The sequence below is a fragment of the Panicum virgatum genome, chromosome 3K, assembly GCF_016808335.1.
Source record: "Panicum virgatum strain AP13 chromosome 3K, P.virgatum_v5, whole genome shotgun sequence".
Taxonomy (NCBI): Eukaryota; Viridiplantae; Streptophyta; class Magnoliopsida; order Poales; family Poaceae; genus Panicum; species Panicum virgatum.
In genome coordinates this window covers 54,351,132-54,373,032 of record NC_053138.1, presented here as the reverse complement: position 1 = coordinate 54,373,032, position 21,901 = coordinate 54,351,132, and the positions used below count along the sequence as shown (strand labels likewise).

The 21,901-nt window shown below is 48.0% G+C and overlaps 3 protein-coding genes across 8 annotated transcripts; 2 read left to right on the top strand and 1 right to left on the bottom strand.

The window, feature by feature from the left end:
• Positions 1-5,349: 5,349 nt before the first annotated feature.
• LOC120701544 lies at positions 5,350-6,527 on the top strand. The gene is made up of 2 exons (XM_039985550.1): positions 5,350-5,809; positions 5,970-6,527. The coding sequence occupies exons 1-2, from the start codon at positions 5,492-5,494 to the stop codon at positions 6,318-6,320; spliced, it is 669 nt and encodes a 222-aa protein (XP_039841484.1). The 5' UTR covers positions 5,350-5,491; the 3' UTR covers positions 6,321-6,527.
• Positions 6,528-8,743: 2,216 nt separating this feature from the next.
• Positions 8,744-18,554, bottom strand: LOC120699668. Of its 6 annotated transcripts, none has more exons than XM_039983690.1 (13): positions 18,281-18,554; positions 14,069-14,157; positions 13,246-13,332; positions 12,658-12,704; positions 12,514-12,571; positions 11,794-11,904; positions 11,507-11,623; positions 11,022-11,081; positions 9,777-9,997; positions 9,513-9,690; positions 9,233-9,308; positions 9,019-9,140; positions 8,744-8,930 (listed from the first exon to the last, which is right to left on the bottom strand). In XM_039983690.1, the coding sequence occupies exons 2-11, from the start codon at positions 14,142-14,144 to the stop codon at positions 9,244-9,246; spliced, it is 1,020 nt and encodes a 339-aa protein (XP_039839624.1). In that variant the 5' UTR covers positions 14,145-14,157; positions 18,281-18,554; the 3' UTR covers positions 8,744-8,930; positions 9,019-9,140; positions 9,233-9,243. The 6 variants fall into 6 exon arrangements, with proteins under 6 accessions (XP_039839624.1, XP_039839622.1, XP_039839623.1 ...); XM_039983688.1 differs by lacking the exon at positions 18,281-18,554 and adding an exon at positions 18,128-18,162; XM_039983689.1 differs by lacking the exon at positions 18,281-18,554 and adding an exon at positions 18,128-18,162 and having other exon boundaries at positions 9,019-9,059.
• Positions 18,555-18,844: 290 nt separating this feature from the next.
• Positions 18,845-21,576, top strand: LOC120699667 (probable 2,3-bisphosphoglycerate-independent phosphoglycerate mutase). Its single transcript, XM_039983687.1, has 5 exons — positions 18,845-19,202; positions 19,728-19,873; positions 19,971-20,247; positions 20,447-20,719; positions 20,800-21,576. The coding sequence occupies exons 1-5, from the start codon at positions 18,882-18,884 to the stop codon at positions 21,277-21,279; spliced, it is 1,497 nt and encodes a 498-aa protein (XP_039839621.1). The 5' UTR covers positions 18,845-18,881; the 3' UTR covers positions 21,280-21,576.
• Positions 21,577-21,901: the final 325 nt, after the last annotated feature.

Here is a 21,901-nt window from a genome sequence, read left to right as displayed (position 1 = left end):
ATTGGAATGCGGGGCTAGGGAGGAAGAGGAAGAATGGAGGTAAAAACGTCCAGCCGCCACCTTCCTCAAGCCTGCACGAGCTTTTGGCGGAGCTCTCCGGCGGCGGCGTGGGGCAGAGAGCGGAGGGGCCGAGCGATGGGGCGGTGGCGGCGGTTCCGCCCGAGTCGCCCTGTGGACGACACGGGGAGCGGACTGTTCATATGAATACCTATATGTAATTTGTTTTTTTTATTCTCAAATTTATATTCTTTCTCCAATATGCATCATAGTTTGTCATATACATGTAGTTTATGGTTTCTTCCAACGACATTTTGATTGATGCAGCTTTCAAGTTGTTTCAGTATGAAAATATGAATCACTTCATCAACCATTACACAGTGCTAATGACTTGATCACTCAAATAGACCCATAGTACTGCGTGGTTCCAGAAATGATGAACCCAATGTCTTTTAGGCAACCCCTTTCTATCTCCAATCTCTAACAAAGTCGTTTTAGTTTTGTTGTAAGTTAAACTTGACTAACTTCGGCTCAGTTTTTCTTTTTTTTTTAAAAAAATGCATCAATATCTACAACTTTAAAACTATTTTGTAAATCTAGCACTAAAAACGTCTTGTTAATGGATTTAAAAAAAAACTTAAAAATGATTATAGTACAAAACACACAAAAAAAGAGCTTCTGCAGTTGCAGCTCTCCCGGTTTCCATTTCAGGCTAAACCGCCACCGACCAAAAGCTGACACCGACCTCTCCCTCTCCCCCTCGCCGTGCGCAAGGTCACGTGCGCGCTGCACGCCCGACTGGCACCCATGGCCATGGCAACGCAGCGCAGCCGCTAGCCTGCTACTGCTTCTCTCTCGAGACAAAGACCAAAGCTTTCTTCGCAAACCGAGAGATCGGCGACCGAGAGAGGAAGACCCGCATCTTTTCAAAAAAAAAAAAAAAGAGAGGAAGACCCGACCCTCCCATGGCGGCGGCGGCGGCGGCAGAAGGGCTCCCGCTGGAGCTGTCTCTGGACAGGACCGTAGCCGCACCCGCGTCAGCAACGGTGACGGCGGCGGAGTCCGCGGTTGAGCGGCGGCGGCGGCGGGACAGGGACGCCCACCGCAGGCGCCGGGCCAGGGCGTCCGCGCTCTACGCCGAGCTGGGCGCCATGCTCCCCAGCCTCCCCACCTCTCGGGTGAGTGAACAACTCCGTCCATGTTCTTGCCGCTCGGTTTCCCGGCGACGGCGCCGCGCTGCGCCGCGCCCCCATGGCGGCGGCTTTAATTTGTGCCTTTTTTTTCTCCCCTGGCCATCGATGGCGGCGGCGCGCGGCGCGCGGCGCGCAGCGGGCGACCCAGGAGAAGATCGTGGAGGCGGCGACGACGCGGGTGAGGGCGCTGGAGGGCACGGCGGCGGCGCTGGAGGCGCGCTGTAGCGCGGCCCGCCCCGGGCGGCGCGAGGTGGCCCTGTCCCGCGGGACCGTGACCGTCTCGGCGCGGCTGCCGGCGCGCTGAGGCGCGTGGTGGAGGCGTTCGAGAGGCGCGGGGCGAGGGTCCTGGTGGCCACGATGGCGCGCCGCGGCGGCGGCGAAGAAAGCGGCGCCGCGGTCGTCGCGGCCGCCGCGGCGCCGGACGTCGTGGAGATGATCAGGGCTGACATCGCCAGCATCAACTGATGCCATCCTTGCACCGGTGAAATTCACTCCTGGGGTTGTCGCCAAATGCCCCTCCTTTTTTGTAACAAGATAGAGATTCAAATTTTTATAGATGAACGATGAGCAGAGCAGAAGAAACATTGATCAAGTAGTTTGATTCACATCTTTTGCTACCAAAATGAGCAGAAACCAAGCACAGCTTTATGAACACTGTGACTGTGATGATCATTCATTCTACAACGTTATTTTTGTGTCGTTCATGTTGAAACTTAAGAGTGATTTATTTGTTCTTTGGATACAAAATTTCAGAATTGGGAATTTAAGCCGGGGGAGTCTCCCTTGTGTTCACTTGAAGCTTCACAAAATCTAGCAGTATTTCTCTTTCCATGAATCATCTTGGTTCTTTACCTGTTCCAGCTTAGCATTTCTCTTGGGGTCTATTTCCTTTTCTTTTAGGAAGAAAACAACCTTTGCAAAGCAACCTCTGATTCGGTAAAACAGCAGAGCTCTGCAAGAGCTCTGAAAGAATGTATATTTCACATGAAAAAAGCAGGTTATGTATGAACAGTAAGCTAAATAAGAACAGAAATTCTTGCCCGTATACACAAGGGTATATGTATTCCATTACTTGCCAACTTTACTTTACTTTTCTACCCTTCTATAGAAGCTTTGTGGGACCAGTGTGATCCCTGAACCACATCTATATGGACAGATATGAAAAGAAATTAATTTACAAAGCAAAAAAAAAACAATTTGATAATAAAATCAAATGTTTACTGGTAGTACGAAGAGCAAGATAAACTAGAACTGGCCAATCAAAATGGTAAATTCATAAAGAATTTGAACCTTTTTCACGTGTGAAATTCATAAATATGTAGTTTACGATTTTCCTATATTCATTAAAATTTTGAGTACGAATTATGGATTAAACATGCAAAAGCTTGTCTCAGGAACATTAACACAAAATATAAGCATGTTGAATTCACGCATTTACCCCCAAATAATGTTAGAATGCGCAGCGAAATCCGGTCTGACTCTGTTAGAATGCTGTTGGAGAGGGGCAACAATGGAAAATAACTTCCCCCACAAAATACGGCTTGTTAGAATGCGCAGCGGAACCCGGTCTGACCCGCTATACCACGAGCCGGCGTCAAGGAACTACACCGATAGTACAAGGATGATTTTAAGTTAGTATTTCAATTCTTTGTACTCATAAATAATCACATATATTATACATCCATGTGCTCCCAGCCGTTCACAGACACCACAACCTATCAAAAAGGCAACAAAGGCACAGTCCAAAAGAAAAGGCAAAATTCAAAAGCAGCTTCTCCTTTCTATGTCAGCAGCAGCAAAGCTCGTCCGCACCTGACAAGCAAGCTCAGCTGATTACTCATCAGAGTTTTTTTTAAATAATTCATCAGAGATTCAGAGAAGAGAATCTCATGCATGGATGCTCCTCCAGTCCTGCCTCTGGCTGTCAAATCGATCTCCATCAAAGAAAACCACCATTGAGACGCCCAAACAAATTTCACAGTTCTTTTCTACCCTCTATGGAGGCATTTTTGGGACCAGTGTGATCCTTGAACTACATCTATATATGGACAGATATGGAAAGAAACCAGTTTACAAAAGAAATAAACAATTTGACAATAAAATCAAATTTTTACCGGTAGTATGAAGAACAAGATAAACTAGTACTAGCCAATTGAAATGGTAAACTAGTAATAAAGAATTTGAATCTTTTCATGTACAAAATCCTAAAATATGTAGTTTATGCTTTTCCTATATTCATGCAAATTTTTTAGTACGAATTATGGATTAAATATGCAAAGGCTTGTCTCAAGAACAGTATACACCTAAATAGTGTTTTGTGTAAAAAAACATGAATAATGCATGCATGAACAGCAAATTGGCTAGCCTTGGCTGGCTTCTTGCAAGGTTTTAACAAATGAATGTTGTTGGTAGTAAAACACATAAACTTAACAAATGAATAATAGAACATTTTGCCGCCATCATAAATTAAAACATAACAAATTATATACTGCAAACCAGCGCATCACATATCAACCTGCAATACGTGGCTAGAGCATCCCGATGAGGTGAGCGTGGTGGCAATTACAGGTCGGAGCTGTGAGCCGAGGTGTCACGATATGACCTCGCGTGACTGGCATAATATTTAATACTCCCTCCTGAAATGATAAAGAAACTTTAATCATTTTGCTTTGTTCTAAATCAAAGCAGTCTAAGTTGACCAAATTTATAGAGAAAAATATTAAGATCTAACATATCAAATAAATTAATTATAAAAATATATTTTATAAAAGATCTAATTATTTAATTTAATATTCAAAATATCATTACTCTTTTTTTCTATAAATTTGGTGAAACTTAGAACCGTTTGACTTAGGACAAGACAAACCAAAATGCATTACATGAACCATGATGGAGGGAGTAGATCGCAAACCCAAACCTGAACTTTGAAAGTTTATGGAACTAAATAAGACTCTGTGGCTCTATCTTCGAAGATGCTCATAGGGTTAGGGTTTGCGTAGATGCTTCGTAGGGGTGTGAGTGTACATGCGCTGTGAGTTTCTGGGTTGTACTACGTAATCTAAAAAAAAGACCCTAGTAAAATTTTGAGGCCAATGCATTTCATTCAATTATTTTCATTTCTAAGGTCTCCTATATTTGTCATCTTGCTACAAATATTTTTTTTCTACAAATAAATTGACTCCCTTTCTTTGCAATGAACTAGATATGCAAAGTTTATTTCATTCGGGATCTACCCAAGTTACAAGGAATGTACATAGAAGCATAGAGCACACACAATTCCAATAAAACAAAAGACAAGGTGCAGCAAGTCAATCTATATGAATTAACAAACAGCTGATTGCACTCATCCAAGCTCCCAGCCGTTTACAGACCACCTCCGCAACCTATCAAAAAGGCAACAAAGGCACAGTCCAAAAGAAAGGCAATGCAAGATTCAAAAGCAGCTTCTCCTTTCTCTGCCAGCAGCAGCAGAGCTCGTCTGAACCTGACAAGCAAGCTCAGCTGATCGCTCATCCGAGAAGAGACGCCTCCTCCTCTCTCTCCGGCTGTCAAATCGATCTCCATCAAAGAAAACCGGGGCACAGCCTTGAGACTCCCAAACAAATTTCACAAGAAAAAGAAAAATTTCTCCCATACCCACAGTTCCACATCAGGATTTAAAACATGATCTCCCAAACAAACCCCATTGCACTGATATGTCCTCCTCATCAACAGAAACAAAAAATTAAAAAAACAGAAAAAAAATAAGGAGCCCGTTTAGTTACCAAAAATTTTCACCCAAAATTTTTTTGCCTCACCTTTAGACACATGTATGGAGCATTAAATATAGTTAAAAAATAAAACTAATTGCACATTTTAGATGTATACGACGAGACGAATCTTTTGAGCCTAAGTAGTACATGATTAGCCATAAGTGCTACAGTAATCCACATGTGCTAATGATGCGGTCAAAGGCTTCAAAAGATTCGTCTCGTAGTTTCCAAGCGAGTTCTGAAATTAGTTTTTTAATTAGTGCCCGAAAATCTCTTCCGAGATCTAATCAAATATTTGATGTGAACTTTATACTAAAAATTTTCGTCAACTAAACACCCCGAAAGTTATGCGGATTCTGAATCCAGCAGCCTTCCTCCTTGTCCGCTTGTGAAGGGGGAGGGAGACCCTGCGCTTGACCGCTTTCCCGAAGCAGGCGGTTCCTCCGGTCTCCCTCCTCTGCGGCCGCCCTCCACAGGCCGGCTGCAGCTTCCATTCCCGGCTACCCACCACCAACCCAAAGCTGCCGCAACACTTTGGTCGCCGATCACATGGCCACTGCACACACCCCCGACACGACACGCCGCCATGTCACGCCAAGGCCACTAGCCAGCAGCACCCCGTGTCTTCTTCCCCGCCTCCTCAAGACAAGATCAAACGCGCCCGCCTGCCCTGCAGAAGCAGAAGCAGAAGCAGAAGCCATGGCTGGAGGAGGGTTGCTGCCGCTGGACCTGTCGTTGGCCACCGCGGGGGCGTCGGCGTCGGCGGGCGAGCGGCGGCGGGCGGGGCAGCGCGGGCACCGGCGCACCGTGTCCGCGCTCTTCGCCGAGCTGGGCGCGATGCTCCCCAACGACCTGCTCCCCAACCGGGTGAGTGCGAGCCCGTGCTCCTGCCTGCTCGGTTCTTGGCAACGCCGCCGGCGCGCCGCCGTGGCGCAAGGCGAGCTTTTTTTTTGTTTTATCATTTTCCTCTCTCTCCGTTGTTGTTTGACGTTCTTGGGGATTCCATGGCCGGCGACGGCGCGTGCAGCCGGCGAGCCGGGAGGAGATCGTGGACGCGGCGGCGAAGCAGGTGAAGGTGCTGGAGGAGACGGCGGGCGTGCTGGAGACGTACCGCGCGGTGCGGCGCGCCGGCGCCGGCGCGGCGCCGCGCGCCGAGGTGGCCGTGGCCGTCGGGACCGTGTGCTTCTGCGCGCGGCTGCCGAGGCCCGGGTCCCTGACGCGCGTGCTGGAGGCGTTCCACCGGCGCGGGGTGGAGGTGCTGGTGGCCACGGTGGTGTGCCACGGCCACGGCGGCGCCGCCGTGGTCACGGTCACCGCGGCCGCCGCGGCGCCGGAGGTCCTGGAGCTCATCAGGGCGGACATCGCCGGCATCTACTGATGATCAGCGGGAGTTTCCTTTTGGCGTCTCTAGCTACCTCATCGAATGGTCGCCTGGTGTTGTTTTTGGAGCACAAAATTAGGGCTTCTTAGCACCGATTAGCTAGATAGGAGAGGTGATCAGTGCTGTAACTAAGTAGCCTGATGAACATTGTCCTGCAACTCCCATTCGATCGGTGGAACAAGAGGATGCTCTCTTTTTTCTCTCTGTTGCCAGTCATCAGGTTTGTAGGAAACATGGACGGGTTTTCCTTTTTCATTTCCTTTTGAAAAATTTTATTCGCGTTTCAAACTTCGCAAGACGTTTCCTGTCGATACAGCACTCGAGAAGCCACGCTAAACATGAAGGTCGGGATTAGGGGAGGAAAAAAAAAGCAAATCCACTACAGGTCCTTTTTTTTGCCACATACCGTTTTAAAATGTTGTTAATTTGGTGTTGGAGAATTATATGTAATGATGAAAATTGATAGCCTTCCTGCTTTTTTAACTCTGCCTGGCAAATTTGAGAGGATGAGATACGCTGCTTGCTTAAGCAGGAATTAGAGTTTTGCGCCACCAAGAAATGCAAAATATTGCTCACTAAACTTGCACAGCAGGGACGCGGAAAAAGAAAAACCTAGCAACCGGTGATCTCGCGAAACCCTGCAACCAGCATCAAACTATACTAGGTATTGCCGCATTGGCTCATTGCCCCGGGCAAACCTTGCCGTAGTGAACCAGAGGCCGTAGTCACGTTGCTCTGGCCACCGGCGACCATCCCGTCATAAATGACAGCAGAAACAACGACACTGACACTGACAAGCAGGGGGCGTTCAAAACCTGTTTCAGCCAAACTGGTGACATTGCCCACTAGCAAGCATCATTGCACATTGCCAGCCAGCAGCAATAAGCAATCTGTTGCCACTAATAAGGTTTTGGAATAATCTGAATTGAACCATCTAAGTGTAGAGGAAGAATCAAGAGTAAAATGCACTGGGGGTCCGTAAATTAGTTGACATGTTCTGTTTAAGTCCATAAACTTCGAAATTGCAGATTGAGCCCCCTAAACTATTTAAATGTGTCACTTGAAGTCCAAAACGTCTCTGACCTGCGTTGACCGCCTACGTGGACCGCCACGTCCGATCTACGTGGATAGCGCACGCCTTGACCTGCGGTCAGCGCGTGCTGAGGCTTTGCACGACGCGCACAGCGCGTCTTGGCCAGCGGCTAGGCGGCGAGGGAAGCGAGCAGAGCAGGGATGGTGCGCGCATGGGTCGTGCGAAGAACGGCGGCGAGGAGGCGGCCCGACGAAGGACGGCGGCAGCGGGCTAAGCTTCGACATCGGGTGCTCTGCACGACGAGGCAAAGGGCTGATTGAGGGCTCACACAGGTAGACGGGAGGGAGGAGGTGTGGGTGAGAGGAATCAACGAATGGCTCACCGTAGAGGACGAATCGACGGCGGCCGTCATCGGGGAAGGAACTCGTGGCGGCGGTAATGAAGGAAGAGAAGGAAATTTGGGGGCTAGGGTTTGGGGCCGGGACTGGTGGAGCACTTAAAGGCGGAGGAGGGGGGCGAACTGGTGCAGGTGCGGGAGTGCGGCGAGCCTCACCGGCCGGGCGCAGAGCGGAGCAGCGGCAGGTCAGCCGCAGCGGGGCGGAGCGTCACTCTGCATTCTTGGCGGAGGCCAACATTGGAGCGGGGAGTCAGAGAGAGAGGCAGGCGAGCCCCATGCACTACATCCTCCGATCCCCACCACCTCCACCGCCGCCTCGTCCTAGTTCGCTGGAATTCGGCCGGATGCAGTGGAGCAGCGCGGTGTGGGGAGGAGGGGCGCCGCCGCTGGACGCCAGAGTGCCGCACACCCCCTCCCCCCGCCCCCCGAGTCCTGCCTGCTCGCGGCAGATCTTCTGCCCACTACGGAGCTCGCACTGGCAGCTGCTCGTGTTCGGCAACGGCTCACGCACGCCGCGGAGCTGCCGAAGAACTACCCGACTGCGTGGTGAAGCTTTGGCGGAGGCGGTGGGGTCCCGCGAGTTGCTGCACGAGTACCTCGACCGCGTCGCCGTGTTAGGGTCATCCCTCTCTGGGCGGTGGAGCGGTCGATTGAGCTAGGGCCGCCGGAGATACAGCCTCCGTCGATCCGGCGGCAGCCAAGTCGGTGACGCCAGCCATGGTGACATCCCCTGGTGAAGAAGCCCTGGTGGAGGCTGCGGCGTCCCGCGGGAGGCTGGGAGAGCACCGTGACCGCGAACACACAGGCCCGATCCACGTTGGATCTGATGTGATTGTCCACATAGACGATCAGTGGGGTTAGAGACGTTTTGGACCTCAAGTGACACACTTAAATAGTTTAGGGGGCTCAATCAGCAATTTCGAAGTTCATGGACCTAAACAGAACAGGTCAACTAGTTTACGGACCCCCAGTGCATTTTACTCAAGAATCAAACTCAAACTCAGCGAGGAGAAGATAACGGCTATATTGAAATGTTCATCAGGTTCACAATCTTACAATCTTCTGCAGTAAGGGAGGCAGGGAGAAGAGAAGGCCTTTGAGGCCATATTTACAGGTAATTCCATCATCACTGCTAGAACTAGAGTTGGTTAGCTTCTTGTACCAAGTACCGACGAACCTGAATGGAACACATAAAACAAGGTTGAAAAGGTGAAATTCACATGATGGCATTATATTTGTCATGAATTCCAGAGATCTTGACTTACCAAAATGATCCCGAACCCAGACCGTCCAATCCAAAACCATCCTGATAAGAACCAATTTCATTTGAAAAGGAAGAAAGAAGAGACTGTTCATTAGTGATACTACCACTAGACCAATAAATTACCTGCAAATCAATCAGCACAAGCTCATTATATTAAATGAGGAACTGTGTTATAAGATTGAAATTGTAGGTGATAAAACCCTATGGTGGAGTACCTATCAATGGGCTACTCTACTGAGGACTTGATCACATGAACACGTCCATTAGGTTGCTGCTGCGCCTTCTTGCTGCCTAGAGAACAAATTACACAATTTGTAGTAAGATACTAATGCTATACATTACCTTTATGGCACAAGGTTTCAAGGCATCACGTGAGATTATGGTGCAGGAGCCTTTTATAAAAGTGCCCTCTCAGTTACTACTTGCAATTCCTTTTGACGGGTATATATGACTAGCACAACACACTTATCATTTAATAAAAGATAATGTTCCAACCTTTGTTTCTCGAATGGGGAACAGCAGCTTTGTTGCATCTGGATCGTGAACCTTCATTGCTAAATGTAGATGCTTGTGTATCTGCTCTCTCAGTTTTTGTTACTAGTGAGTGGTTAGGCCTGCTTGATGATAATTGCTGAGGAATTCCTGAGCACAGTTCAGATGTGCTTGCAAGAAGCTGATAAGAAGAAACATAGTAGAATGCATCATCAGTAAGAGAACATGTCAAAATATCCTGTTGATGCTTACAGGGTGGCATCAAACCTGTGTCTGAGGAACAAGGTTCTTCTGAGAACCAAGTAATGCTGAATTGACACATGGTGGAAACTGTGACACCATCAATCCATTCTGATGTGACAAGTTTGGAGTTGTGTGGCTACTCAAATGCTCCACACATGATTCGCGATAAAGGTGACCAAGCTCCAATCGAAGACGGTAGTTGCTCTGTGAATGATACATTTTTGTTGCGAGAGGAACTGGTGCATCTGATATAAATTAAATGATAAAATCAAAACAATATCTGATCAGAGGCTACTGCACAATGAAAATTGAACAAGATATATTCTCAAGACACTACGACAGTTGGGAAATTGGACAAACATTCCAAATTTGAGTTCGGGCCATCTGGTTTCTGCAGCAGAGTTATGCAACTGAATAACATGCATTTTTCCTTTCTCAGAGCTGTATTTTATTTCACTAAGAAGAGAGAAAACAATGCAGACGGGGTCAGAAGGATCCCCCACCCCCAGCACACGTACTCTCTTGAAGAGAAGTTACATCCACACACAAAGTTACAACCAGGTCACCTAACAAAAGGACTCAATGGCCGAAGAAACACACAGGCTCCAGCTAAGTACCATAGACTACTCTCAGTTGTTGGTGTATATGTGAGCCCATGTATAGAGGCCCATATATAGGAACTATATATCCCACCCTTCTAGGGTTTGGAGGAATACATCCATTATTCTCTCCTACATCAGTAGCCACTGTTTGTAGGGTCACCAAAATATTTGAACTAGTAGCATCAAAAACAAAATCATTCCGGTGCTTCCAACGTACCCGAGCTTCTAGAATAATCAAGGAGTGTAAGACACCTGCGCAGCTCATTAAGGATGAAGAGTTCTAGTACTCTTCATTCCATGATCAGTCAACAAGAGGGATGACAATGAAAAATAACTTCCCCCACAAAATTGTTTTTGCTTACCGAGGGAAGGGTCAATGCGTACACAGCAACTTCATGTTCAATTGGGCAAAAGATAGTTACAGGCCACCCCCTACCCCCACCCCCCACCCCCCGACCCACCCACCCAACACAATCTAATTCCACATGATAATCATGCAGCTAAGAAGAGAAAGGCACTAAGTCTGTTGGATAGGCATCAATCCAAGATTGAAGAATGTAAATCGTTACTTGTCTGTGCATGAAAAAACATAAAGAGAAGGTAACATGCTGCCTGACAACCTCTAGGAGGAAGCAAAGCATACTGAGAACTGAGAAACAATAAATACCTCTGAGGCGACTTTTAGGCACATTGATAGCAGATGCATTATGAACCAATGTCTTCAGCCCTACAAAACAAAAAAGCATGTAAATAAACCCTATCAAAACAAAACAAACCCAAAAGTAAGATATACTGTTATCAACTGGAACACTCATTTTAGGCAAAGAAAAGGCCACACACTATTGTTTCAATCAAAACATCTGCAAGAGTCAATGCATCAGTTTCCTATGTAGTACCCCTGGTCATATGACTCCGATCATTACATGTAAAAGAAAATGAACCGACAAACTTATATCCTTAGACATCACAAGCTAATATCGACACACAATTTCTTCATGGTTATAGTGGCTATAACTAACAATGTCATTCAAACACTAGGCATAAAGATCAAATGTCCCCAGAGAAAATTCGGCAAAAAGGAAAGCATATGGATAAAAATGTCACCAAATTCATAGCAGCATTTACAAAGAAAGTAGCACAAACTTTGATCACCTGTGGAATCTATAGATTGTAGTTTACTGACATGCCCATTGCCCAACTCGAAAGTATTGGCACCGTTCTTGCTTTCAGGTTGAGATTTTGCTTTCACTTTTATGTGTACTTTTTGATCTATTAGATGTCAAGGCAGCAAAACTTTTGAAGATAAACAACATATAGACTCCAATTAATGAAGGAAGTTTAAGAAGAGTACTCCACATGGAGAATACAAATAGCAGTATGTAAGCATTAACAGTAAATTAAACAATAACAAGCAGGCTGCCTCATAAACAATAGGATACTTCCATTACTTATCACTTTTATTTTTCTGCCCTTCTTTGGGGGCTTTGTAGGACTGGCATGATCTATACCCATTGCATCATTTGTATTTACCTTCCCTGAACTACATCGCTCTGCATAATGAAAACAAATGTCTCAATGAAAAGGCCAAAAAATTACTGAATACTTCTGATCACAAATTTACTGATACCATTTCCATGCAAGGTTGTATATACATCGTCAAAGTTTCCAAAGGTGGGCTACACATTTTATGACAGAATTCATCTTAAACAATGGGTGCAATAAAATAAGTAACGAAAAAGTTTATATTTAAAAAAACAAATAAGGGATTTGACCATAATTCATTTTGATCAAGATTATTGGCCAGTGCAGAAACTGATGGTTTAAATGGCAATGCCACCAGCTTTTTTAAGCAGGTGTATCAAAATTGTAAGCAAGATAAACTAGTCAATTATTAAGTTAAATGATGTAAATCTTAAAAAATTAGGACTTCTTTTCACATATAACTCACAAAATGTACAATTTATGCGTTGAAAAATCTTGATTTGTGCTATATTATGAGTTTGAATTTGTGGATTAAATGTTCACAGCCTGGTTCACAGAAGATCAGTGATGGGTTACACAAACTTGACAAGATTTGTTACACCTAAAATATGAGCAGACTAAACTTAAGTATAAGTAGTTACCCCTACATAATGTTAAAGCAAAAATGTTAATGGCACCTGTATGAACTGCATATTGGCTAGCCTTGACTGGCTTCTTGCAAGTACTACAGCAGACCTTCAATATAAGATAAAAGTTTTTGATCCAGTGGATCAGCCATAGGCAAAAAAGGGAAAGCATATAGGTAAATTCATCAAAGTTACCAGGTCCAAAGGATCGGCCATAGGTTTTGATCCAAATATATGCATATCTGCACAAATTTATTGGTTGTTAATAAACTAAGTTGTGGCATAAACGTGTAAGTTTTACATGTGAGTACAAATATCTGGTATACTAGAACCATCTGTCGTAAAACACAACAAAGTACATGTTGAGGGAATGGCTCAGCCATGCAGCAATAGGGCCTCATGTAAAGGCCTCCCAAGGGTCTATTTATGAATGCTGTACCCAACTCCCTCCTCTATATAAAGGACCCAAGGGGTCATGAAGAGGGGGCTCACTTGAGCACTCCTCACCTGCTCTCTTCTTTTGTGTGCCCCCATCCCTCTCATTTTTAACCTTCATACCTCCTTTCTCTCTTTTCTCTGTTTGCAGGAGTAAAATCCCCAGTAGTATACATAGCAGGCAATATAAACGCATATGGTAGCCGCAAAAGATCATGCTAACAAAAAATAAACACACACACATATGAGCCAGAAGCTGGTAGCACTAAAAAAATCTACCTGTGCCACCTGGACCCTTAGTACTAGAGACTAGAGAAAATAACTGAAATATCAGCAAGGGGAGCTTACCGTTTTCATCTAGTAAATTTGGTTCGTGTGCATCAAACAGTTGCTTTTGCAGGACCTGTGCAGTAGTCATCTCATGGATCACATCATCTGCCATAGTAACAGCACGACTCTTTTCATTATCAAATAGACAACATACAGGGATTGCATCATTTCAGTGCCAGTCCCTAAGTTTTTATACATTTATTCATTCAAGAGAGACGAAAAGAAACGAAAGGAACAAAAGATGGACAACAATCAAAAGATCAACCATAAACTAGCTGTGACTACGAACACATAACAAAAACCAGACCATTTTTGGTTTGCATGTACATGAGATATCTGAATGTTATTAGCTAGTATAAACCAAGACAATCCACACACAAACATTCATAATGCACAATACAAAACATGATTTCAAAATTTTGCAAATCAAATCAATAATCCAAACTGAGTAAGAACTTATGGACCTATGCTATTTCTGCTCCAGAACATAAAACAAGTGCAGCCCAACATTGAGCCATTGAGTTAAATATAATCAAGTTCAGTTACAATTTAAACTGTCCATTGAATCCACAGAAGATTTTGTAGATGAATAGTTATATCCGAACTAATCATAAATAGTTTTATTAGTGGACCGCACAAAATCCAATAACATCAAGCAAGTACATGAAACAAGTACCCTTCACAAATACTAAATCTAATTTCCAACCTAACTATGCAATATAAGTTTCTCTTAATTTTATTCTGGACACAAGCCTCAAAGCCATTCTATTGAAGTATTGTCGATGAAGTTGACAAGCTAATTAGAAAGCCAAAATAAGCTAAAATATTAGCAATACTTTACCTGGTGCTGTGTGATTTTCCATCATTACAAGCTTCAGCACAGAAGTCATTTTAAAATGCCCCGGCATGCAAACCATTTTGAAATGCAACCTACAATCCAGCCACATTTGTTACATGCCAGAACTGACATATAATTCAAACAGGTATAGTAGTTGGATCTAAGTGACATAGGGGAGCACATTATCAAGCCTAACTGTTACCATATAATTCAAACATAATTATCTCTGTCCAGTGTCCACTGTCCACTAAGGTTTCAATGGTTCTCGATGATACCCTACTAAAGTTTCAGGCAGACCATACAGCAATATTGTTTCTACCAATCCTCAGCAGCAACCATGCACACAAACAAGAACTTCATGAAGCTGCAACTCTTGTTACATGTTAACCAAAGAATAAAGATGTTACATTATACAGATACAAACAGTTAAAAGGATACAATATGTTAATGTTAGCTGAAGGTTGAAGAAAGCAAAAAAAATTCTATGGTGCAAATCATAATCACCTTCACAAGTTTCATAATTGCATATTCGGCATCTATATATAGAAGTTCCCTGCCCTAGGTCTTACCTTATCTATCCTATGGTATTTAGCTTTCTGTGCCCACAAGTCCCAATCTGCTGCATGGATCTCGCATTTTCTCTGAGTCTAAAGTTCAGAAAAATGAATTGAACCAAGAAAGAAAGTTTTTAACTAGAGGATTGAACTTTAAATGAAAGGAAATAAAAAACCATAAATCTGAAATAAAGAGTGTTTATTTGGTAATTTCAGGATTCCGGTGATTTGTCAGGATATAAAGCCTCCCAGGTATAGAATAAGATCTTGCTAAAGTTAGTTTCATATGCTTCTACGTTAACCTCAAAACTACAAACCAACTGGCATACACACCAATTGGGATCAAAATTAGGTCTACAAACTGATAATTATGTGCATACAGATAGCAGAATAAATATACCCCACCCTACCAGCCATCCAAAAAAAACTAACCCCAAAACTCTGACAACGAGCAAAACTGCACACCTAACGCTACAGTTCAACATCAAAGAACCCTGTGATTCCTCAACAACATCATAATGCAACCTGTCCCAGAAGACAAAATCACCTGTGTGCTGGGCCCACTTGTCACTTAGTGCTTGTAAATGTTTAATTTCCATGCATGCTACATACCCTGAGGCCCTCGATCTCTTCATGCCTATTGAACCTCAGGCCTTGTCGGTACCCTGTAGCAGGGATACCCACTTCTACTGCAGCAAGGCAGGACTCGCGTAGTCATCCGTAACTACGCCATAAGGGGCGGAGCAGCCGGGCCCCACGGGTCAGGCTCTTACCTCACCGGGCCAACGGCCCCGGACCCGCTCCCCGCTCTGGGACAGGTCCGGTGACGCCACGTGTTCCTGAGGAGGGGGAGCTCCGAACCAACAGTCGAGGGCTCGGACCCCCCATAGGGGTCCGGGACCTCCCGCGTCCATCCGGACCTCCCACGTACGTAGAACCAACATACCGCCCGGGGGGGGGGTCCGGAGCCGCCACGTGTCCCGCAGGCGCGGGCGCGAGTCTTCCGCTGGAAGACTCGCCCACCCAACGCATTCAATGCGGGGTGGTTGAGGCATGCTCTGCCGCCGCGGCACGCGGGGCAGCCTTTGTCAGTCGTCACTGTAGACCGCATATTACTGAGGTACACAGTGCAGCCGCATGCGCCGCATCCGCGCAGAGCCCGTCTGCCGCATTAAATGGATACGACGGCACGGCACTTTTCCATCATGCCGCCTACGCCGCAAGCTACACGGCCCGTTCAGCTACGCTGCAGGCGACGCCGTAAGCTACACTTGGCGCCACTTCGACAAGACAGCGCATGGGTATGCTGGACGGAGGATTCACACGGGCAGGCAAGGAAATCCAGGAATGAGATCTCCTTCGCCTGCAACGCCATAATGTATGAACAGTACGTTATTTTATACTACATCGGTTGGACCCACCTGTCGGGGACCCAACGGCCATGTACGCGCCTCGCTTGGGATATAAAAGGGAGGCGCTCGCTTCAGATAGACAGACTCACGCTGGACTCGGCACTGGACACGCCGAGGCTCTCCCAGACTCTCTCGAGGCTAAGGGAACACAAGCAATACAACACACAGTGGACGTAGGGTATTACACTCCGGCGGCCCGAACCACTCTAAACCTGCTGTGTTCTTCGTGTTCTTCCTGCGAGATCGAACTAGTCCTAGCTAACCCCCGAGTACTCACCCTCTGGGCTTAGGCGGGTGCATTCAGCCACCCGGCTGTGGTTTACCACACCACGACAGGCCTATAAAGTGAAACGACCAAAATACCTAAACAACTGCTGAAACAATGGGATGTTCTACCACCAGTCCACCACCACATTCTACACTCTAGCACCTGATGTTACCGCAAATTAAACAGCACAAATCTATCACGGCATTGGTACTGCAAATTGTGATATTACCATTACAGTCAGTATCATCCCCTAAATTCAAATCAAACAACATTTCAAGTCTAAAAGGGAAAAAAACAAGGGTTAATTGGATCTGTGCCATTGTAACTTTGCTGGTTTTGAACCGCACCATTACTATTCGCAAAACTATGCAACTGCCATTACAATTCATCTGATGTTTGGAATACACCATTATGTACGTCTGACGCCGTGTGGAGCCCAGTTGCAGACGTACGAACGCGTCTCCTCCCCTACCGTATTTCCGTATGGACCCTTTTGCCCACCCCCGGACTCCTCTGCCTCGCACGTCGGTCTGCAATCCTGCTCACCCGCGGGCAGGCCCCCCCTGCTCGTCGCCGGGCGAGCGCGCGGGCCGCATCCGCGTGGAGCGAGCCGCGCCGCCGCCGGCCGAGCGTGCGGGCGTCCGTGTGGAGCGAGCCACACCGCCGCTGGTCAAGCGCCACCGTCGATGGAGGAGGGAGAGGACACGCCCACTCCACCTCCGGCGGCTCCACCCGCGCCGACCGCAGCCCCGCGCGACGGCGCCCTTCGCAGCCCCCTCCCCCGTGCTGCCTCTCCGTGGATTCCCGCGCGGCGGCCGCTGCTTCCTCACATCGAGCGAGCCGCGCCGCCGCTGGCGGAGCGCGCGAGCAGGCGTCCGCATCGAGCGAGCCGCGCCGCCGCCGGCGGAGCGCGCGGGCAGGCGTCCGCATCGAGCGAGCCGCGCCGCCGCCGGCGGAGTCGCGGGCGGGCGTCCGCATCGAGCGAGCCGCGCCGCCGCCGGCGGAGCCCGCGGGCGGGCGTCCGCATCGAGCGAGCCGCGCCACCGGCGGCCGAGCGCGCGGGCGGGCGTCCGCATCGAGCGAGCCGCGCCGCCGGCGGCCGAGCGCCCGGGCGGGTTAGGGGACTGCCGCCGCGGGAGGCCGAGGTGCTGGAGGCTGCGACCGAGCTCGCCGCGGTGTGCGCTGCCATGAAGGACGGCGGCGGCTTCGGGATGCTTCGGGACAGCGGCGGCGGCCGCTGCTTCTTGCGGTGAGAACAGGCGGAGCTCGCGGCCGAAGCTCGGAACCGGCGAGCAGGAGGAGCGCGTGGCGGCGAGCAGGGCGGGTACAGCAGTAGGAGCGCGGTGCCGGGCGAGCAGGAGGAGCGCGGTGGCGGCGAGCAGGGGGGTGGGCAGCGGGCGAGCAGGAGGAGCGCGGCGGCGGACCGGCGCGGCGGCGGACCGGCGTGCGAGTAGGAGGAGGCTATGGAGGAAAACGAGGAGAGGAGAAGGAAGGGGATGACATGTGGGGGCCACATGTCAGTGAGTGGAGAGAGGGGGCAGGGGCGTATGGGTACGCCTGCAAGTGGGCCCAACATGGTGTTAGACGTACATAATGGCGTATTTCCAACGGCAGGTGAATTGTAGTGGCACTGGCATAGTTTCTTGAGAAGTAATGGTGCACTTTAAAAACGGTGAAGTTATAATGGCACAGATCTAATTAACCCAAAAAACAATGTAGCCCATGTGACTAACTAGTATTCCACCGTCACAAACAAATGCCGCCATTTAAAGGCAAATATGCGTTATCTCTACTACAACATGCACCCAATAGAGATCACATTCCTAACCAAAAAAGTGCCCGGATCATTCAAAGATTCCACAAATCAGGGGCTCGCCAGCAGATTCCCACTTGCCTAAAAATTTAGATCGAGTAATGGCAGATACCGACAAATTAATTCAGTGAAAAAAATCACGGAGAATTATATTTACAAGTGTCTCACCTGGAGCAACCGAATTCCTGAAGCACGCGCTTCCCTCGAAAAATCTCGAAAAAAAGAGAGGTAAGAATCAATCTCAAAATCCAATCCAATCAATCAATCAACCCCGCGCCGCCGCCGCATCCGCCCCCGCCGGCGGCGCCTCCTCGTCCTCGCCGCCCCCGCGTCACATGCCAAATTCCGCGGCGAGAGGGACCCCCCCAGCGCAGGAGGGCACAAGGCCGGCGGGCGGGGCGCGGGAGGAGGGGAGGGCGCCGAGGTGGCGGCGGGAACCACAGGCGCGGCGCTGCGGCGGCTCCCCGGCGATCACCGGCGGCGAGGGGACGCGGCGATCGGGCGGGGGCGAGCGGAGGGGCGGAGCCGAGCGAGCGCCAAGCGTTGCAGATTTGGGGACCGGGCCTCGGGCTCGCCCGGTTCTTGTAGCGACCGGACCGGCCGGTTCGACGCGTGATCCCGAACCGCCCCGACGGTTCGACCGGACCGGACCCAACCCGGCCGGGCCACCGCTGAACCAGAACGCGGCAGAGGCATCTCGCGAGCAGCAGCAGCAGAGAGAGCAGGGGAGAAGGGGAGGCGAGTGGCCTTCGCGGCGGCGGCGGCGGCGATGGCGGCGGGGGCGGAGGGGAAGGGGCCGAGGCGGAGCCGGGTGGCGTTCGTGCTGGTGGACGGCATCGGGGACGTGGCGATCCCGTCGCTGGGCGGGCGCACGCCGCTGGAGGCGGCGCGCGCGCCGCGGCTGGACGCGGTGGCGGCGGCCGGGGTGGCGGGGCTCATGGACCCCGTGGAGCCGGGGCTCGCGTGCGGCAGCGACACGGCGCACCTCTCCCTGCTCGGGTACGACCCGCGCGTGTACTACCGCGGGCGCGGCGCGTTCGAGTCCATGGGCGCCGGGCTCGCCATGGCGCCCGGCGACATCGCCTTCAAGGTTGGCCGGCACCCCCGTTCTTGTGTAGCTTGATAAGTTTAGGTTCATCCTATGAGTTAGTTTCGGTTCAGATCACAGTGTGTTCTCGCTGTTCGATTGCTAAACCTGATTCTTTCAGTTGTCAGCTGTATCTGTATGGCCAGAAGTAATTGATGTTCAAACAGACCATTGAGTGTTTTGTTTTGCAGTGTTAATTGGAGCTCGGCGTAGTTAGAATGTTAGGCTGTAATCCTAGTTAGTTAGTTAGCAATGGTTCAGATCATTCAAGAGTGTGCATGCAGTAACTAAATCTGACCACACTCTTTTTTTTTTGTTAAACCTTTGGCTCTAGCTCTGCTTAGCAGTGGCTTGGATCATTGAAATTGAGCCCCTATAGTGGGAAAGAAGCATATTTCACCTATGTTTTATTTCTTCTTCTTTTTCCCGAACAGTATTCAATGTTTCCGTATAGCATGTCAGCATGTGTATCAAATGCTGAATATATTAGTATCCCATCACTGAATTGTCTCCACAAATTGCTTGCAGTCCAACTTTGCTACATTGGATGAGAACACGGGGGTTATTGTCAGCAGGAGGGCAGATCGGCATTTCGAGGAGGAAGGCCCTATCCTCTGTGCTGCGTTGGATGGGATGAAGCTTCCATCATTTCCTGAGTATGAAGTCAGAGTCAGGTGCAGTACTTACTCCTTATTCGTGCTTTTCCTCATTGCCGCTTTGAGCATGTACGGTGTGTAGTTACTACTGTAATCCATCCCCTTCTCTCTGCAGGTATGCTACTGAGCACAGATGTGGTGTGGTTGTCAAAGGGCCAAAGCTGAGTGGGAACATTTCTGGAACTGATCCCTTGAAGGACAACCGGTTGCATCTGAAAGCTGAACCATTGGATGATTCAGAAGAAGCTAAAAACACTGCAGCTGTTGTCAACGAGCTTTCTAAGGAGATCACACGCATACTGGTTTCTCACCCCATCAACGCGAAGCGTGCAGCTGAAGGGAAGAACATTGCAAATGTTGTGCTGTTGCGAGGCTGTGGCATCCGGATTGAGGTTAGTGTAAAGTATGTAAATGGTACTGTAGTATCATGAATTCATGATAAAAGATTGGTATAGATAGCTTTCTCAGGCTTATATTATATGCATTTGTGGATTTGGCATGCTTTTGCGCTAATTTGGCTTGTTTTTTATCCTGCTGGAACCTGATACATCTGAAACAACTTCATAATGAATTTTCATGTGGCTCTGTTAGGTACCTGCCTTTGAAACCAAGCATGGACTTGCACCATGCATGGTAGCTCCTACTAAGATCATAGCTGGCCTAGGGCTGTCACTGGTTATTGATATCCTTGAAGCACCTGGAGCAACCGGAGATTATCGTACTCTCTTAACTTCTAAAGCTAAAGCTATAGCAAAGGCACTCTCTGCCCCTATGGATGCACCACCTCGTGTTTTTGAGCCTGGAGAGGATGAATATAAAGCTGGAAGAGAAAATGGATATGACTTTGGGTTCTTGCACATAAAGGTAAAATGCAAATTTCAGGTCATATTCATTCTAATATTGACGGTGTGGTTCTGATAGGTCCTCTCCTAATGTTGCTGTAGGCCATTGACGATGCTGGCCATGATAAGGCTGTCAAGCTAAAGGTACGGGGTCTAGAAGCTGTTGATCGAGCTATTGGTCAGCTTGCAAGGCTTCTTTGGGAAGCTGAAAAGGCGGGACACTACCAGTACTTCCTTTGTGTCACAGGAGACCATTCTACTCCTGTTGAATACGGTGACCATAGCTTCGAACCTGTCCCATTTGCATTATGCAGGCTGAGAGATTATGTGGGAGCCATTGGGGAGGATAACGTGATGGACACACCCCTTGATGATTTCCCGCTCCCTTCAGTAAAATCTGGAGATGATTTGGTAGACAATTTGGAGTCAACCGAGCACAAGCCTGATCAGCTTAAAGCATTCAGTGGCGATTCTGTTTATGAATTCAATGAGATCGCTGCTGCGAGGGGCAGCCTTGGACGCTTCCCTGGAGGCGAGATGATGGGCATCATCAAGAAGTTTATCAAGGCGAAGAATGATTAATGCTGGTCCAAGTGCTAACCCTTTGCGTAATCTATTGATTATGAGGCTTCCATAGCTCTGTAGTAAATAATAATGACAAACAAAGAAACATCGAAAACCCATCTGGTGGATCTAAGATGAATAAGAGCTGCCATGGTTCCTTATCTTGCATGAAAAAACATATGCAGATCTGATCTACTCGTGTACACTGTACCTAATGTTGGGTCGCTTTCAGAGCACGTGGATGGGAATTTTGATGGAGTGGGGAGTGGTATTGTGACAAGCCTAGCTCTCTTTTGTATTGTCAGAGTTCATCCATCCTTTTTTGCCACGTTTCTTTCTTGGAAGTCCGGCTTGTGAAGCTTCTTGAGATGCTTCGTATCTTGCAGATATTTTACCACGTTTTATGCAAATTTTGCATTTTTCATGCTTAAATGGTGAGTAATACTATTGCTGTAAATCATGGTGATGTGCCATACATTTTGTGAGATCGCAGAAGTAAAACCTACATAAATTTTACAGATACGCAGAATTAAACGAGGAAACAGGAATTGAATATTTAGAGATACCCCAACATGACATCAATCACATCACAGATGGCACAATTTGACAAGAGTGTATGAGCTAATGAGCTCTGCTGCGA

Excerpts from the sequence above, each read along its gene's own strand:
- LOC120701544 (XM_039985550.1), top strand. The coding sequence starts at position 5,492 with ATGGCCACTGCACACACCCCCGACACGACACGCCGCCATGTCACGCCA. Across the intron at positions 5,810-5,969 it reads ACGACCTGCTCCCCAACCGG|CCGGCGAGCCGGGAGGAGAT; the intron begins GTGAGTGCGAGC and ends CGGCGCGTGCAG.
- LOC120699668 (XM_039983688.1), bottom strand. The coding sequence starts at position 18,147 with ATGATCCGGGCACTTTTTTG. Across the intron at positions 13,333-14,068 it reads GGAAAATCACACAGCACCAG|ATGATGTGATCCATGAGATG; the intron begins GTAAAGTATTGC and ends TTACTATGGCAG. Across the intron at positions 12,572-12,657 it reads TGGCCGATCCTTTGGACCTG|GTCTGCTGTAGTACTTGCAA; the intron begins GTAACTTTGATG and ends CTTATATTGAAG.
- LOC120699667 (XM_039983687.1), top strand. The coding sequence starts at position 18,882 with ATGGCGGCGGGGGCGGAGGGGAAGGGGCCGAGGCGGAGCCGGGTGGCG. Across the intron at positions 19,874-19,970 it reads GAGTATGAAGTCAGAGTCAG|GTATGCTACTGAGCACAGAT; the intron begins GTGCAGTACTTA and ends TTCTCTCTGCAG. Across the intron at positions 20,248-20,446 it reads GCTGTGGCATCCGGATTGAG|GTACCTGCCTTTGAAACCAA; the intron begins GTTAGTGTAAAG and ends TGGCTCTGTTAG.